This window comes from Scyliorhinus torazame, chromosome 8 (assembly GCF_047496885.1).
Source record: "Scyliorhinus torazame isolate Kashiwa2021f chromosome 8, sScyTor2.1, whole genome shotgun sequence".
NCBI classification, from domain to species: domain Eukaryota; kingdom Metazoa; phylum Chordata; class Chondrichthyes; order Carcharhiniformes; family Scyliorhinidae; genus Scyliorhinus; species Scyliorhinus torazame.
Genome location: NC_092714.1, coordinates 228,402,397 through 228,419,830, shown reverse-complemented (window position 1 = coordinate 228,419,830; position 17,434 = coordinate 228,402,397). Strand labels below are relative to the sequence as shown.

At 44.7% G+C, this 17,434-nt stretch overlaps 1 protein-coding gene across 4 annotated transcripts in view; it reads right to left on the bottom strand.

Moving 5' to 3' along the window:
- The window catches only part of znf512b (zinc finger protein 512B), a 189,959-nt gene that overhangs the window by 54,366 nt on the left and 118,159 nt on the right, over positions 1-17,434 (bottom strand). For all 4 annotated transcript variants that reach the window (XM_072514869.1, XM_072514872.1, XM_072514868.1 and 1 more), the window contains exons 5-6: positions 15,949-16,121; positions 13,273-13,487 (exon numbers count right to left, since the gene is read on the bottom strand). In XM_072514869.1, coding sequence (XP_072370970.1) covers positions 13,273-13,487; positions 15,949-16,121 — 388 coding nt within the window. The remainder of the gene's footprint in view (positions 1-13,272; positions 13,488-15,948; positions 16,122-17,434) is intronic.

Genomic DNA, 17,434 nt, shown 5'->3' with positions numbered 1-17,434 from the left:
ATCTTACAATGCTTGCTGACTTATCATTTGTGAAATAAACTTGTTTATTGCTTTTCATTGACCGACGTCTTTCTAAAATGTTAATAAGTCCACCATTTGGGAGACTAGAGAAGCACATGTAGGAGACTTGCGAGATTAGTGGCCAGTTCACACAGCAAGATGTTTTCATTGTCTGACCCAAGACACACGGGCGGGACTCTCCATTTTACGACGGCGTGAACGGGCCGCTGCCAGGAGTAATTCTGGCCCCTACAGGGGGCCAGCATGGCGCTGAAGCGGTTCACGCCGCTCCAGCTGCCGATCCCGGAGCGAACTGGGCACCGCGGGATCTGCGCATGCGCGGTGGCCTCCTTCAATGCGCCGGTCCCAGCGCAACAGGGCGCAGGGCTACAGGGACCAGCGCGTAGGAAAAGAGGCCAGGGGACAGAGAAGCCAGGCGGCATCGGAGCCCCCCCCCCCCCCCCACCCCCCACCGCCACCTGACCCTTGCACGCAGAGTTCCCGCCGGCTGCGAGCAGGTGTGGACGGCGCCGGTGGGGCTCAGCGTTTTAAAATGCGGCCGCCCGGCCCATCCCGGGCCGAGAATCAGCAGACCGGCCGCGTAGAGCTGCCCGCGACTGGCGCTGCGTCAAACATGCCGGCATGGCGCCGCCATCGGGGTGGCGTGGCCCGATCCCGGGCTGGAAGAATCCCGCCCACTGTCTTTGGACTAAGCATTGGGGCAATAACGATAACACATGATAATAAGGAACATATACTCAGCTCATAGGGAACACTGGTCAAATTGAGAGGTTATTTTTTTAACTATATTTTGTGTAGCCAATGTACAGTTTTGTCAAATTAATCATGTATTCATTTTTATGAAAGGGAATAGAAAATGTAAAAACTCTGGAATATTAATTCTGGTCTGCGCATGATTTAACAGCCACGTTGAGCCCACCACAGATCCGGGCATATCGGTTAAATCGCGAAAGTGGCCGAAATCGAGATCTGCGGCAGACGCGAATCGGTTCGCGATCTAACCGGAAAAAATGCGATGGAGGCGAAGGAGCTGAGAGAAAGGGATGGAGACCTTACAGGATGTACCTGAGAGATTGTGTGGAAGCTTGAATGTACATAGTAATCCAAGACAGAGAAATACTGAAAGGACAGATTGAAATCAAAGTGAAAGCATCTAAGAGAAAGCATTGTTTGGGAGAAGATTCCAAAGCATCTTTTTTCTGAGAGTGTAATTTAGAAACACTTGTGTGGAAGTCAGAGTTCCAGTGAGACCAGTTGACTCACAATGTGATAAGTATCTGGAGTAGATTTGATGAGAAATCAATAGAAGTTCTATTGGGTGGCACCTGTCTCTTGGTTTCAGAGTGTAATGTATCCGACCACAGTTGGCCTGTTGGTTTACATGGACTATGTACTTACTGAGATCATTATAGTACAAGATATATTTTGGAACTTGTGTTACCCTTGAAAATCTGTGCATATCCGTGAAGATGTTCATGAGGTGAAGGAGTATTGTATTGTAGTCAATCTTTTCCTGTTTAATAAATGTTTTATTCTTTTGTTAAAAGTTAATTGGCAGTCCTGTGACTCTATTCATGCACGTTTCGTAAGAAATCGATAAAGGTTACGGTCTATTGAGCCAGGGTTCCATTCTGGGACCTGACTGTCCTTTAGTAACATTAGCTGGGATCGTACCAGTGGCTCACATTATTGACAGCTCCCATTGGTTACAAACTCTTTGAAGTGGGGCTATGAATATAACTGCTTGATTTCATGATGGACTAAAGGAATATAAATGTTGTGAATTTGAGTGTTTCTTTCGAAATAATAAATTAATCAATACACACTTCAGAACTTTAGTTAATCTCAGCATCGGCATTGAGGTCTGGGTGAGTTAACATGAAGAGCAAAGCGGAGTAGTTGGGAGGGGGGTTTGGTTAGTAAAGGAGCAATAAAGGGCGGTGGTTGGAGGGACATGTTAGCATGCCAAGTATGATGGGGGCATGCAGTGGAATGGATAGTGCACTACGAGTGTTTGTGGGGGAGTGGTGTAGTGAAGGCTTGGGAGCTTTGTTTTATGGTTTGTTTTCATAGCCTCAACCAAATGCCAGTGCACCAAGACTGGCTTTTTGCTCGGCCTGCTTCCACACCCAGCAGCCTCCAACCTCTTTCCAGGGCCACCCGCAACAACTCTCATTTTCACCTGCACCCCTCCAAAAATCTGACCTTCCAGGGCACTATTTCCCCAAGTTAGATTTACGAAGCTGGGAAGTATTCCGACTCTTCACTCCTGACCTAGGGGTAAATATTCAGGCCTTGATGACTCAGAGCAGCACTATTTATGGTATATTTATACTGCAACTATTAATATCATTTGGCATAATTGATCTGGTCAGGTTACAAAAGCAATGTCTCTACCTAAGCAACAGCTTTTTAGGCATGAATTGTAAAAAGTCCATTTGTCATGGGTTAACATTTACATATTATGGTACCAGGGTGGATGCATCTATACACTTGGAACATTTAAATTAATCACCAGTAAGTTTTTAAAATGTATGAAACTTAAACAGCTTTTAAGTTAGGGTTGATACCGTATTGTATTAATGCTGTTCGGAACCATCAATGTTTAAAGAAGGCATCTGAAAAGTTAACAATTATCCGTCAGAACTACACCACAAAATTTTACATTTTAAAATAAAAACAAACGTTTTGGATATAAAGAGAAATAAAATAAAATAAGTACCACTCAGTTCTACCCCCACCTCCCGCGCCCCCACCAAGTGTTCCTTTATTTCACGAAAACCTGACGGCTCATTCACCTTTCCTGGGACCAACCCAAAGGTGTGCCGGAGCCCTCTGGAATTAACTTTAATTCTGCTTAGTTTTCCAGCTATTCTCCACAGTAAAATTCTATGGGGATCCTCAAATCAGCTTTTTCATGGTTAGGTGATCCTCCACCTTTTCTTCATAAACTTCCTCCATGATAGTCCTCAATACCAGGGCCCTGCAAGGCTATGTACTTAGCCCCCTACTATACTCCTTACACACATAACTATGTGGCAAAATTAGGCTCCAACTTCATCTACACGTTTGCTGATGATACAACCGTAGTGGGTCAGATCTCAATCAACGACATGTCAGAGTACAGGAGGGAGGTAAAGAACTTAGTGGCATGGTACAATGACAATAATCTCTCCCTCAATTTCAATGAAACTAAGGAGCTGGTCATCGACTTCAGAAAGCGATATGCCCCTGTCTGTATCAATGGTGCCGAGGTGGAGATGGTTGACAGCTTCAAATTCTTAGGTGTAAACATCACTAACAATCTGTCCTGGTCCTCCCACATCAATGCTACGACCAAGAAAGCACAACAGTGCTTATACTTCCTCAGGAATTTAAGTAAATTCGGCATGTATACATTGACGCTTACCAATTTTTTTAGTGTATTACAGAAAGCATCCTATCAGGCTGCATCACAGCTTGGTATGGCAACTGCTTGACCCAAAAACCGTAAGAAACTACAAAGAGTCATGAACACAGCCAAGTCCATCACAAGAGCCTGCCTCCCATCCACTGGCTCTGTCTACACCTCCTGCTGCCTTGGGAAAGTGGGCAGCAGAATGAAGGACCCTCCCAGCAGGAGTATTCTCTCTTCCAACCTCTTTCTTTGGGCAGAAGATCCAAAAGTTTCAGAATACACACCAATAGATTCAAAACAGTTTCTTTCCCACTGTTACCAGAATGGCCCTCTTATGGACTGAACTGATATTTCTACGCATCCTCTCTACTGTTGTAGCACTATATTCTTTATGCTTCATCTGATGTCTATGTTTATGTATTTACATCATGTATTTATCACAAGTTCTATGTTTTCATGCATGTAACGATCTGCCTGGACAGTACACAGAACAACACTTTTCACTGTACCTCGGTACACGTGACAGTAAATCTAAATCTAAAACTTAACTATGGTTGCCATGGCTCTTTCTTCGGGTTGCCAGCAGATACCCAATTTCCTATTCACAGCTCTTTAAGCTAACTCTGCTGGCTGCTTTTTGCCACAATGTTCTGCGTGGATCTCTGTAGATTTCTTCCATGAGCCGTTTTCCCCTCATAAAATCCAAACTGAGATTAAGCCCCATCCACATTGCATGCAATGAACAGCAACTAATAACTTAGTGTTACCTTGGCGGAGTTAATGGCACTCTTTCCTTTGAGTCAGAGTTTTTCGCGCACAAGACACAAAATAATTTAAGTATAGAATCGAGGCTGACACTTCATCATAATTCTGAACGAGCGCTGCTTTGTCAGCAGTACTGTCTGGCATTAAATCAAGGCCTTATATCTCCACTCAGGCGAATGCGAAAGGTCCCATACCATTATTCAAATATAAGCAAGTAGTTTTCTCAATGCCCCCGACCAGAATTTCTTCATCAACCAACTCCACCAAATGAAATAAGCCTATCGAATCATTCATTTGCTGTTAGTGGTCTCTTACTGTGCACAAACTGGTTGCAATGTTTGCCTGCATAATAATAGGATTGCACTTCAAAATTACGATCCATTGATTGTGAAGGACTTTGGGACATCTTGAGGCATTATGTAAATGCAAGTTTATTCTTTGGTGTTTCAAATGTTGCAGCAATGCCAACACTGCACTGTAAAGTTATGTTTTATTTTCAGAAGTGTAGCCAATGTGATTTAAAAAAAATGTCGACTTCCTTATGTTCAACCCTAAAAAAAACGAAGTACTGACTCAGTTAGCCAAATATCAATCAGAAGCCAGTAAAGTCAGTCTTAAATTTCACTGTAAAAGTAAAAACTAGCAACATTTACTATGCTTGATCGTAGTACACGGTCCAGTGGTGGTGCATTCTTGAGGTTTGTCAAATACAAGTTATAACTACTAAAATTCATTGAATTTAATTAATGTGATAGTATGTCACATAAATATTTACAAATAAGATTGTAACAGTCCTATGAATCCAAGCAACCATTAGAAATATCAGCACAGTTTAAAAAAAAGTTAGAGTACCCAATATTCTTTTCCAATTAAGGGGCAATTTAGCGTGGCCAATCCACCTACCCTGCACATCTGTTGGGTTGTGGGGGTGAGACCCACCCGGCAAGGGGAGAATGTACAAACTCCACACGGACAGTGACCCAAGTTCGAACCCGGATCCTAGGTGTGGTGAGGCAGCAGTGCTAACCACTGCGCCACCGTGCACCACACTGCCGCCCCAGCACAGATTTTAAGAAATTATTGATGTTCGCAAGGTCCACAGACAAATTTATCTACAATTTGAATAAAACCCCGTAAAAAGTTGAACTAAATCAAAAATGATTTAGTTCAAGAAAATCCTGCCCCAACTGAGACAGAAACAACAGAAACAATTGCATTTCTAAAACTCCATTAGGCTGCCTTCATGGAAATAGGTGCCACTGGATAACCTAAAATGTTGCAACTAGGGGTCACTGCTGCACAACCATATCTGACCTTGAAATCTCCTTAGAATGTGAGATGAATGTTTGAGGGGGAAAAACTATCAGGAAGATAATAAAGTTATAATCAGTTCCAAATGCATTGTCGAACAATAACTCCTTCAGATGGATTAACCCCATCTCATACCTCTTAGATTCCTGAAATTATAGGCAGTCTGCTAGGCTACAGAGATATCTAGAGCCTTCAGAAAGTGGCTTTTTCCTTTGAAATACCTTGCTGCAGAGCAAACGTGAAGGAATGCAAGACAGTCCAGGCAAAATTTCTAATCAAAACAAACTGAGCTGCACTGTACAGGATACCACCACCAATGTCACCTATCTCCACTGCTGCAACATAGCCCGACTGCGCCCCTGCAGCAGATGATCTACTGTTGAAGCCTCCAGCCATGCTTTGTAACATCTAGACTTGACTATTCCAACTCACGCCTGGATGGCCTCCCACGTTATAGCCACCATAAATTTGAGATAATAAAAAATACATTCATCTATCACTCTTGTGCTCACTGTATTACACTTCCTCTCGGTTAAGCAACACCTCAAATTTAAAATTCTTATCCCTGCTATCTCTGTAATCACCTCACAATGTTTTGAGATATCTGCGCTCCTCTAATTCTCGCAGCCATGGATTTTAGTTGTTCTACCATTATTGGCCTTCAGCTGACCAAGTCCGAGGCTGTGGAATTTTCTCTCTATATCTCTGTGTCTCCCAATCTCCCTTTCTTCCTTTAAGACACTCCTGAGAGTCGGTTTTTGACTGGGCTTTTGGTTATGTCCTCCAATTTCTCCTTATGCTGCTTGGTGTCAAATGTTGTTTGACAATGTTTCTGTGAAACAGCTTGGAATGTTTTGCTACAACCAAGATGCCATATAATACATGTTGCTGTTATTGTTGCAGTAAAGCATTGAATACAGGCAACTAATCTGGCCATGGTTTTTTTTTTTACAAGCAAATGATTGATCAGAATTCTCCATTGTTCAGTGCCCAGTCTGAAGTGCAACTTAAGGCTTTGCAGTTTTCTGATCTTAAAATATGATGTTCACATTTAACAAAGTACGCTAATCTTTCCTACTATTTGAAGTCCAGAATATCCAAGCAGCAAAACTTTAGAGTTTGGGTTGTACTTAGAAAGTTATATTTTGGCCTGGATTTCCACAATGACAGTGAGAGTCTCCATTGTTATGAAAATGGCAGAAAGAGGAGGCCTGTCATTGAAAGTCCCACCACTGGTCATGGCACTGACACCCACCATTTTCACTGGGTGGGAATGGGCTCAGGTCGGGATTTGCACATGCGCATTTTGTGGAGACAGCTTCCCATATAAAACGGCAGCTGCCTCCACTCATGCCTAACTTTGGTGAGTCAGGTATGTGAAACACAATGTGCAGTGGCCAGACCTGGTGGGAACAGGTCTAAACTTTGTGGAGTTTTTGGTGGAGTGCCCTTTTGGAGAGGTGGAGTATTCTTTTTGAGAGGTAGAGTATCCCTTTAGCTATGGGCCTGGCACACTTTTGAGAGATCATGGGCGGGATTCTCTGATCCCGCACCGGGTTGGAGAATCGCTGGGGGGGGGGGGGCTCGTATCCCGTGACGTTGCTCCGCGCTGGGCTGATGATTCTCCGGCGACCGGGGAATCGGTGCCAATGGCGGCTCTAGGGTCGCCGCTGTGCTGGTCGGGGGCTGCTGAACGATTCTCCGCCCTGACCCTGGCGATTCGCTTCCTTAAATTTAAAACACAAACAAATGCATCGTTCTTGACAGTTTGAAATACGGGCAGGGTTTTGTGCCTTCGCCTCCGTGTTGTCAACCACTTTCTCTCTCTGCCTGTTTTACGACGGCGTCATCTGGCCACTAGGAGCAGCAATCCCCCAACCCACAGGGGGCCAGCACGGCACTGGAGTGCTTCACGTAGCTCCAGCTGCCGATACGGGCCCCAGCACGGGTGGCGCGGGTCCGCGCATGAGCGTGGGTTGCCGTCTCCGCGCCGGCCTCCACGCAACATGGCAGAGCCCTACAGGGCAAGGTGGAACATAGACCCTCCCTTTATTAGCCCACCCGCCGGCGTCGTTCGTGTGTGGTCCTACCCGGTGGGACCTCGGCGTTCTGGGGGCCGTCCTGGTGAGGGGGAGGGTGATCTGACTCGGGGCGGGGCCCCACGGTTGCCAGGCCTGCGATCGGTGGCTACCAATCGGCGGGTGGGCTAATTCCGGGAGGGTCTATGTTCAACTGCGCCGGGCCACTGTAGGGCTCCGCCATGTTGCGTGGAGGCCGGCGCGGAGACGACAACCCATGCGCATGCGCGGACCCGCGCCGGCCGTGGCGCTCATGCGTGAACCCGCGCCGGTCATGGCGCTCATGCGCGGACCCACGCCAGCCGTGGTGCTCATGCCCGAACCCGCGCCGGCCATGGCGCTCATGCGTGGACCCGCGCCAGCCGTGGTGCGGATGCGCGGACCCGCGACACCCGTGCTGGGGCCCGTATCAGCAGCTGGAGCTACGTGAAGCACTCCAGTGCTGTGCTGGCCCTCTGTGGGTTTGGGGATCGCTGCTCCTAGCGGCCAGATGACGCCATTGTAAAACGCTCTAGCTTTTAGGACAGCGTCAACACTTAGCCCCATTATCGGAGAATCCCGCCCCGTGTGCTTTGGTGGAGGTCAGATGCCCTTTTGAGGCAGTCAGGTACCCCTTGGAATGGTTAAAGGTTGGCATTAGTATGTAGAAATAGTGCATAAACTCATTAACTTAAGTTTATTTGAACTATAAAAAGTGTCAAAGTGAAACGTCAAGAGTAACTGTCAAAAGTATCAAAAGTAACTTTCAAAAGTAACTGTCAAAAGTGTCCAAATAAACTGTAAAGGAATTTAAACCCCTTCCCTTTAAATCTTAAAAAAACTCTGAAGTGTTTTTTAAAAAATCACTGCTTGCTATTTCACTCTGACTATTGGCATAAGCCTGAGGGTTACCATTTCTGATTAGTGCTGCATGACTGATTTCACAACTTTCATTATCACAGTAGGGTACGTGCCATTTCACAGTTTGATTGACAGATCCAAATGGTTATATACTCTTTGAAGTGGGACTATGAATTGCAATGCTTTTTTAAAATAAGGAATTGGTCACTTGAATTAAATGTTTGTCCTTACTAAGGATCATTTAACTGAAGGAATGTAAGTGTAGTGAAGGGTTTTTATGAATGACTTTTTAAAAATTAAATAAGTCTGCAATAGAAACTTGGAACTTTATATTACTTAACTTCAGCATGGGTCCTGAGGTTTCCCCATGGTGGATAGTGTGTGAGTTTACATGGTAAGTGTAAGGAAAAAAGGTGGTGGATGGAGAAACATATTCTGGCATGTGTTGAAATTGGGGCTATAAAGGATTGGACAGAGGGCATAGATTGGGTTGGAGGGTATGAGGGACCATGGTACGGTGGTTTTGGACATTAAATGACATAGAGAATATGAACTGCCATGGGGGAAAGCAGAAGGGTATGGTTGGCATGGAAGATATGAGGACCGATTGGGCTATTTGAAGTCCCAGATGGATAAGGTCTCATGCCGAGAGCCCTTCTCCTCCCTCCTCCTCAACCACTTTGAAAAACTTGTCCTCTTCTGTGTCACTCATCTTTCCTGTCATGCTATAGGCCGCGAGGAATAGAAACTACACCACAAGTATTTGGGAGTAAGTGGTCTGAGCAGAAACAGTGAAGTTAGAACCAGGGTCTTCACCATGTACCACATCAATCTCTTTGGACTTTACCAATTGAAAAATGGAAATACAAACCACTAAACACTTCTAATTCAACAGCTGCTAATATAAATCATTCAGATGTTAATTGCATTCTGTTATATGCTGGTGGTGGGCATAAACTGGGGAATTACTTGTGTCTTGGTTTCTGTAACAGTGGGCCTGTTGTGCACCTTTCAAGTATAGCACTTAATTGGTAATGCTTTGCAAAAGAGGTGTAAATAAACACGGAATAAATTGATTGGTGAGTTAGGACGTGATCACCAACAGGCTTTCTATAAAACAAACATCAGCATCTAACCTGAAGTGATTGATGATCCCTTTAAATAGCCCTGGAGTTGGGATGATCCTTATTGCTGCTGAATGCATGCCTAACTATTCGATGCTAAGAGAGAGTAATAGCTTCTGCACTGCGCTTGTAAATGGAAAACTAGCATAAAATCAGCCTTACAATTTGCCTACTCTGCATATTTCAAGCACATGATCCTTAAGTTAGCACAACTGACCTACCCAAAATAGCAGTTGGCACCTCCCATTTGGCACAGTTGCCATTTTGGACATGAAACAGCTTAGCACTGAAAATGTAGGTAATATGGATCTGAATTCTGTGGCTCAAATTCATGGAATGCATACAAACCTTCCCACTGCGATGGATGCATCAATCATAGATATTGGGCGGGATTCTCCCCTAACCGGCGGGGCGGGCCGCAACAGCGCCGAGGAGTGGCGTGAACCACTCCGGCGTCGGGCCGCCCAGAAGCTGCGGAATCCTCCGCACCTTCAGGGGCTAGGCAGGCGGTGGAGTGTTTGGCGCCACGCCAACCGGAGTCGAAGGGCCTCCACCGTCCGGCGCGTGTCCTGGCGTGATCCCAGCGCATGCGTAGGGGGGTTCTTCTCCGCGCCAGCCATATCGGACCGTTACAGCGGCCAGCGTGGAGGGAAATAGTGCCCCCACGGCACAGGCTCGCCCGCGGATCGGTGGGCCCCAATCGCGGGCCAAGCCACCTTGGGGGCACCCCCCCAGGGCCAGATCCCCCCGCGCCCCCCGAGGATTCCGCAGGCTGCCCGCAGAGCCAAGTCCCACCAGTACGGACCTGGTTTGATTTACGCCGGCGGGACTGGCCGAAAACAGGCGGCCGCTCGACCCATCGTGGGGCGGAGAATCGCCGGGGGGGGGGGGGGGCGCTGCCAGAGGCCGCTGACTGGCGCAGCGCGATTCCCACCCCCGCCAAAACCCCAGCGGCGGAGAAGTCGGCAGCCGGCGTCGGGGCGGGATTCACGCCGCCCCCTGCCGATTCTCCGACCCGGCGGGGGGTTGGAGAATCCCGCCCATTATATTTAATTAAGCTTAATGAAAGATCTAGCCATCTCAGGGATAATGGGGAGCTATTTTGACCATTAAATTGTCAATTGTCAAAATACTGCACGGTTCTACAATAGTTAGCACTGCTGCCTCACAGCGCCAGGGACTCCGGCTCAATTCTGGCCTTGGGCGACTGTGTGCAGTTTGAACGTTTTACCAGTGTCTGGGTGGGTTTCCGGTTTCCACCCACAGTCCAAAGAACATGGAATCATAGAATTTACATTGCAGGAGGAGGCTATTCAGCTCATCGAGTCTGCACCAGCCCTTAGAAAGTGCACCCTACTTAGGCCCACGCCTTCACCCTATCCCCAGAACCCAGTAACCCTATCTAACCTTTTGGGCACTCAGGGCAATTTAGTATGGCCAATCCACCTGACCTGCATATCTTTGGACTGTGGGAGGAAACCGGAGCACCTGGAAGAAACCCACGCAGACACGGGGAGAAACTGCAAACTCCACACAGACAATCACCCAAGGCCAGAATTGAACTGGAACTGAAGCTGCGAGGCAGCAGTGCTAACCACTGCGCCACTGTCAAGATGTGCAGGTTAGGTGGATTGGCCATTCTAAATTGCCCCTTAGTGTCCAAATATGTGCAGGTTAGGTGGCGTTACGGGATAGGGTGTGGGAGTGGGCATAGGTAGTGTGCTCTTTCAGAGGATCAGTGCAGGCTCGATGGGTCGAATGGCTTTGTTCTGCACTGTAGGGATTCTATTCTATTCTATTCGAGAAGAATTGTTGCAACATCATGAACCAGAATAAATCAGTAATTTATATGAATTTTGGTCTGTTATTGCCATGAAAAATAACAAGTAATAATGTGTTGATAGACACTGGCAACTTCCTTGTTCATAGAAACAGTCAAAGGACTCATCCTGTGTTTTGAATATGGGCTGCTACAAAACCATTGGAATAGTTGCACAGAATCATTCTTAGCTGGCCATTCTATTGTCATAAAGCTTTCAGTAATGCTAACTTACACTGTGTACACTGAAACCACTGGACAAACCTAAAGTCGGCTACTTGTTCAGTTCAATGCATCTCAAACGTGCTTAAGAGATCATAAACATCATCTGTGTTGTGGCCAACTCTAAATGGCATTAAGAGAATCCAGAAAATTCACCATCGTTAGATAGGACATACTCCCAAAGTCAGCTGCAGTGTCAACTATAGTAATCCTGATAATAACCAATCACTGAATTGAATGCGATGGTACTGTGAATCCGCAAAAAGAATTGCTAAGAAACCGTTTTGTGTCAAATATTTCAAGTAAACAATACATAAATCTCCATGATAACAAATAGTGTGCACAAGTATGAGTAGTTAAGAACAGAGACAAGAACCAATTCACAAAAAACACACCAAATCAATATTATCAAATCCAAGGCTATCATTCCCACCAGTGATTTAAAACAAAAATCACGATTTCAAACTGCTTGAAAAACTGATTAATATTTTTGTAACCTCATTATTAAGTGAGTTTTAGATCATTTTAACACTTCAACATTTTTTTTCAGTAGGGGCTCTGGGTAATGTCAACATAGATATCAAGTAAGGGAGATTTTACCAGATAAGCAAAGCCATTTAATATTCCGGTCATCGTTATTTGGTTGTCCCAAACAAGAACATTGGATTACAAAGAATTGCTTCAAAGAGAAGCAATATTTTAGCCTATTTTGTACTGCAGGTTGCTTAGATTGGATCGAAGGTGGCAAGAGTTAATGTATCAACACAAATCTGACGAAATCTGACTCTATCATAGAAACGTAGAATCACTACAGTGCGGAAGGAGGCCATTCAGCCCATCGAATCTGCAACACCCCTCTGAAAGGTACCCTTCCTAGGGTCAGACCCCCACACTACCCCCTTAACCCAGTAACCCTGCCTACCTTAACCTCTAACCTTCTGGACACTAAGGGGCAATTGATCTTGGCCAATCCACCTAACCTGCACATCTTTGGACTGTGGGAGGAAGCCAGAGCACCCGGAGGAAATCCACGCAGACACGGGGAGAAAGTGCAAACTCCACACAGTCACCCGAGGCCGGAAATGAATCCAGATCCCTGGAGCTGTGAGGCAACAGTGCTAACTACTGCGCCGCCCAACTCTCTTAGCCTCGCACCAAAATTATATTCTACTTTTCATGACTCCACAGTTGTTTGTATAATACAAGTTTACTTCAGTTGCATTGTCAACAATAATAGTCCTGGAAATAATTTACCAATCACTGATCGACAAACAAATGAAAAACATTCAGCTTATTAAAGAATTCAGTGATAGCTTAGTCAACAGAAGGAAAGCTCATTGGGTAAAGGTGGGTGAAGGCAAGTGAAGGTTGGGAATGTTGTGTGTCACAGGAATAACAGGTGATGGTTCGCACTATGGGAAGGGGGTGTAAGGATTGAGGTACGTTCGAAGCTAGCACAATAACACCAGTCAAAGCATACAGAGTGGGTGAAGATAAGTAGGCAGCACCTGAGACCCAAAAGCAGACAACTAGAAATTATTTTTGATACATTAAATAATAACTTTTGTTACTTTCCTATTTTTGTTACATAACTGGGGCATTAAATAGATCCTAATTTAGAAAAAATTATATTATCCCAGACAACAGTAGTGAAATTAAATATCAGACTACAAATTTTAACTTTTGTAGGCTTACTGTGTTTTGTTCGCTCAGGATCTTCCTCAGGAAATGATATCTGTGCCTTGCCTTTGCTTCGGTCATTCGATGTCTGAGATTCTTGCGCTTCTGTAGTGTTTGTTAATTTGCTGTCTCTGTTCCGTGTTGCACATTCCCCATTCTCAGAGCGCTTGCTTAATTCTCTCTTCTGTTGCTTGGACTTTTTAGGTGAGGTTTCTGCATTTTCAGTAGCCCTGAAATGTAAATAAACTACTTATTAGGTCACTTGTGCAATTGGCGACCACTCAAAAACGGTGCTTCCCCCTGTGCTTATGAGATCAAAGTTTATTCCCAAAACCTTCACAAAAATAATCTTCCTTATTATTGCACAAAAGCCTAAGACCAAGTGAAGTATTCAGTTGGAGGCCAGAGGATAACTCGACCTAGGCAGGGAACAGAAGAAGGCAGGTAGGAGGAAAAGAGGATGGAAAACAAGATCTGATGGGAAGGAAATGGTGATAGGACAGTAGTGGAGAACTGCTGGAGAACCATCAACCAGTGAAAGACACACTTTGGTCTGCTCAAAGGCTGCTGGTTTTCCAGTGCAAAAAAGCTGTCGGCAACCGAGTGTTGCACACTGACGCATTCCAAGGTCCAGGACCAAGTGCTGAGGGATGCACTTAAGCTGCTGCTGAGGAGCAATGGGAAAGGTCCACTGTCTAAGGATCTCCTGTCACAGTCTACCGAAGGGCTAGGAACCATGTAAAACACCTCAGGCTGTTTAGACTACAGGCTGTCTGACATTAAATGCAGATGTGCATTGTGAAGTATAGCGAGGTACCTCATACACTATACTGAAAGGTGATCTGTACTGCATTCGACGTCATGTCAAATTTGAATATAGAATGTACTTTTACAACTCTTTATGAATACACTATATTTTTGGATGGGTGAGAGACAGAGGAGAGCATAGGGGAATGGGTTGGAGAAGGAGAAAAGGGAAGAGGAATGGGAGAGAAGGTGGTTGAGGAGAGTTGTCAGGTGAAAGGGAAGGGGAGGAGTAGGATGGAGTGGGGAGGTGGCACAAGAGGGAGGAGAGGGGGAAAGGCATGGAGGAGGGAAATTAGGTGCTGCAGCCAAAACATTGCCCACAGGGCAGGGGGATTGGCAAGGTCCAAAATGTTGGTGGGCGAAGGTAGTCTTAAGAGCTGAGAGGTCAATCAGTCGTGGCAAGCAAAGACTGGAATGCTGTAAATTACTGGATTGGCTGATATCTTTCTCAGTACTGGTTCACTGAGCGGTGGGAATGAACCAAATTGCTGATCTATGGTGGCAGGTTGAGGGTTTGGGGCCTAAATTTTGCTCAATTGAAGTGGGGGTGGGGGGGGAGGGGATTGATGTGCTGCAGTGTGGATTGTTTCAGGGCTCAAAAAGCTGCTTGGTGAGAGAGGGTAGGCGCCAGATCTTAGCACCACTAGCCAAGAGAACCTACAAGTGTCTGAAGGACATCTCATAAGGTTAACAGATTGCAATGCATGCACTAATCTGATTAAATAGCCAGCAGACGAGTGGGCTAGAAGGCCAGATCATAAAATGAGCTAATGGGATTTTTTTATTAGGTAAATGCAGTGGTGGACCTTGGGATCACAGGCCAATTGTTGCTCTGAGGAATTAGGCAGGCTTCATTAATTACTTAACCAATGTAGCTGCTGGTTAAGACAACCAAAGCTATATGTGGACTCACCATTTTTGGTCTTAACTCTTGATGCATGATCTTGGGATCCATGGGGTAAAGTTAACTTTTGGTGATGGTGTAAAACTGCCAATAGCAATAGGCCGCCCATTATACACCCTATGCACTGTCACTTTTCATTGACTTCAATGGAAATTCATCCAGGGTCGCCTGTTTTGCACCCTCACCATTGTTTTGCTGTTACAATTATGTGCATTGAGCATTGAAAAACTCTATAACCAGTATTGGTTATGGAACAGCATGGTAGCACAAGTGGATAGTACTGTGGCTTCACAGCGCCAGGGTCCCAGGTTCAATTCCCCACTGGGTCACTGTCTGTGTGGATTCTGCATGTTCTCCCCGTGTCTGCATGGGTTTTCTCCAGGTGCTCCGGTTTCCTCCCACAGTCCAAAGACGTGCAGGTTAGGTGGATTGGCCATGATAAATTGCCTTTAGTGAACAAAAAAAAGGTTAGGAGGGGTTACGGGGATAGGGTGGAAGTGAGGGCTTAAGTGGGTCGGTGCAGACTCGGCACTGTATGTTCTATGTTCTATTGCAATTAACTGTTTGCAGTTTTATTGCCAGATTTTTCAATGCATTTTGAAATGGAATGTGCATCCCACCTTAGCAACTTTAATGCAATAGACATACAATATCATCTGAATAAAATGTTAAGAATACTTTTGTGAAATGCATTATTTGAATATTAAATTAAAACAGAATTTCAGTTAAAAGGGGTTCAAGACAAAATTTTTAATTTTGAACACGCACACATTTTTACCCCTTTACGTTAAACGGTTTTGACAATATGAAAAGTCTCATAAATATATATATTAAGCATAATGGGCCATTAGGCTACTATTATGTTATGCCTCAAAAGTAGAAAAAAAGATAAATATTAAACCCAATAAACCCATTTCCAACCCACTATAAACTATATAGAGGATTAATCTGATACTAAATTCTCTCCAAAACGAACAAACCTTTTTCTACCTCTACCTCGACCAACTGCTTTTGTAACTTTCCCATCCACTTCTGTTTCCGGTGTTCTTTTATCTTCATGCTTCCATTGTTTATGCTTCTCCAGTTGGGATTTAGATACAAATGAAGCTTCACATAGAAGACACTGGTGATTATATTTCTTCGAATCAATGCCCTACAGTAAAACAGTCTGGTTATAACAAGTTCAGCCATTATTATAAATTGCTCAACAAACCGGTAACTGCACTTTAGTGGTGTCAATGGGGACAATTCTCAAATAGAGCAGTTGCACCGTTATAAATGAAAATGAGAGGGCAGCATGGTGATGCAGTGGTCAGAACTGTTGCCTCACTGCGTCGAGGTCCCAAGTTCGATCCCAGCTCTGGGTCACTGTCCGTGTGGAGTTTGCACATTCTCCCCGTGTTTGCGTGGGTTTTGCCCCCACAACCCAAAGGTGCGCAGGGTAGGTGGATTGGCCACGCTAAATTGTCCCTTAATTGGAAAAAATGAATTGGGTATTCTAAATTTTTTTTAAAAATGAAAATGAAACTGAATGTGAAAATAAAATGTTGAATGGTTGTGGAAATACCAGTGTCTGTAGGTTAACACTGTGCTTTTAAATTCCTCATACTATTTCAGCAATGTGAAAATCTGTTCCCTCTGAATTTAATTCCATGAAACAAAGTTAGGTTAAGTAACTGGAGAAGCACCATTCCTGATGCCTGCATCAATCTAAGATATGCCGCTGCTGGTGAAAATGATAGTGGCACTCAATTTACTTTCAACAGGATCATTTCAGCTTCCGCAGCCAAAACTGTTGCAACTTTACAGAATGACAGAATTCCACAGATGCAGAGAGTTATTGACAAGGTATATGTCTCCACACATGCACTCTTCTAGAATCCAATAAATCATCTGAACAGAAAATGTTTGACCCTTAAACTCCATTTTTCGGCAATGCTCTGTACAACATCATGCAGGAAAATGCTATCAACGAACGAAGCTGTTACGATTCATTCATTTTAAATAATCAAGAACCTTAACACTGCGCTAGGCTAGGCATCCAGTTGTCGGTCTGAAGAAAAAAGCTATTGCTTACAGTAGTAGCTCTCGACTCCACTGGAAAATCCAAGAACCCTTGAATAGGAACACGTTATGGGTCTGCCTAAATATTCTGATCATGCTCTTATATAGGCTGAGGATGTCCATACTGCCTAAACTAACAATGATACTATCGCCCAGGAATGTACTAACATAATGCGCTTCATTTGAATATAGGCCTGGACTTTCCTGTATTAGGTACAGCAATGGTGCTTGCTGTTATTACAGGGTAAATCTGATAGCAACTTCTATTGTCCATACATAAGCAAATAGACATAGAAATCCAGAGCTTTCTGTCAGAGATACTCTGCTCCTCCATAAGGTGTGCTGTTTGCCGATAGACTTGGCCCTGAAATCCCTATAGCAGTGTGATTTAGGATAATTCCA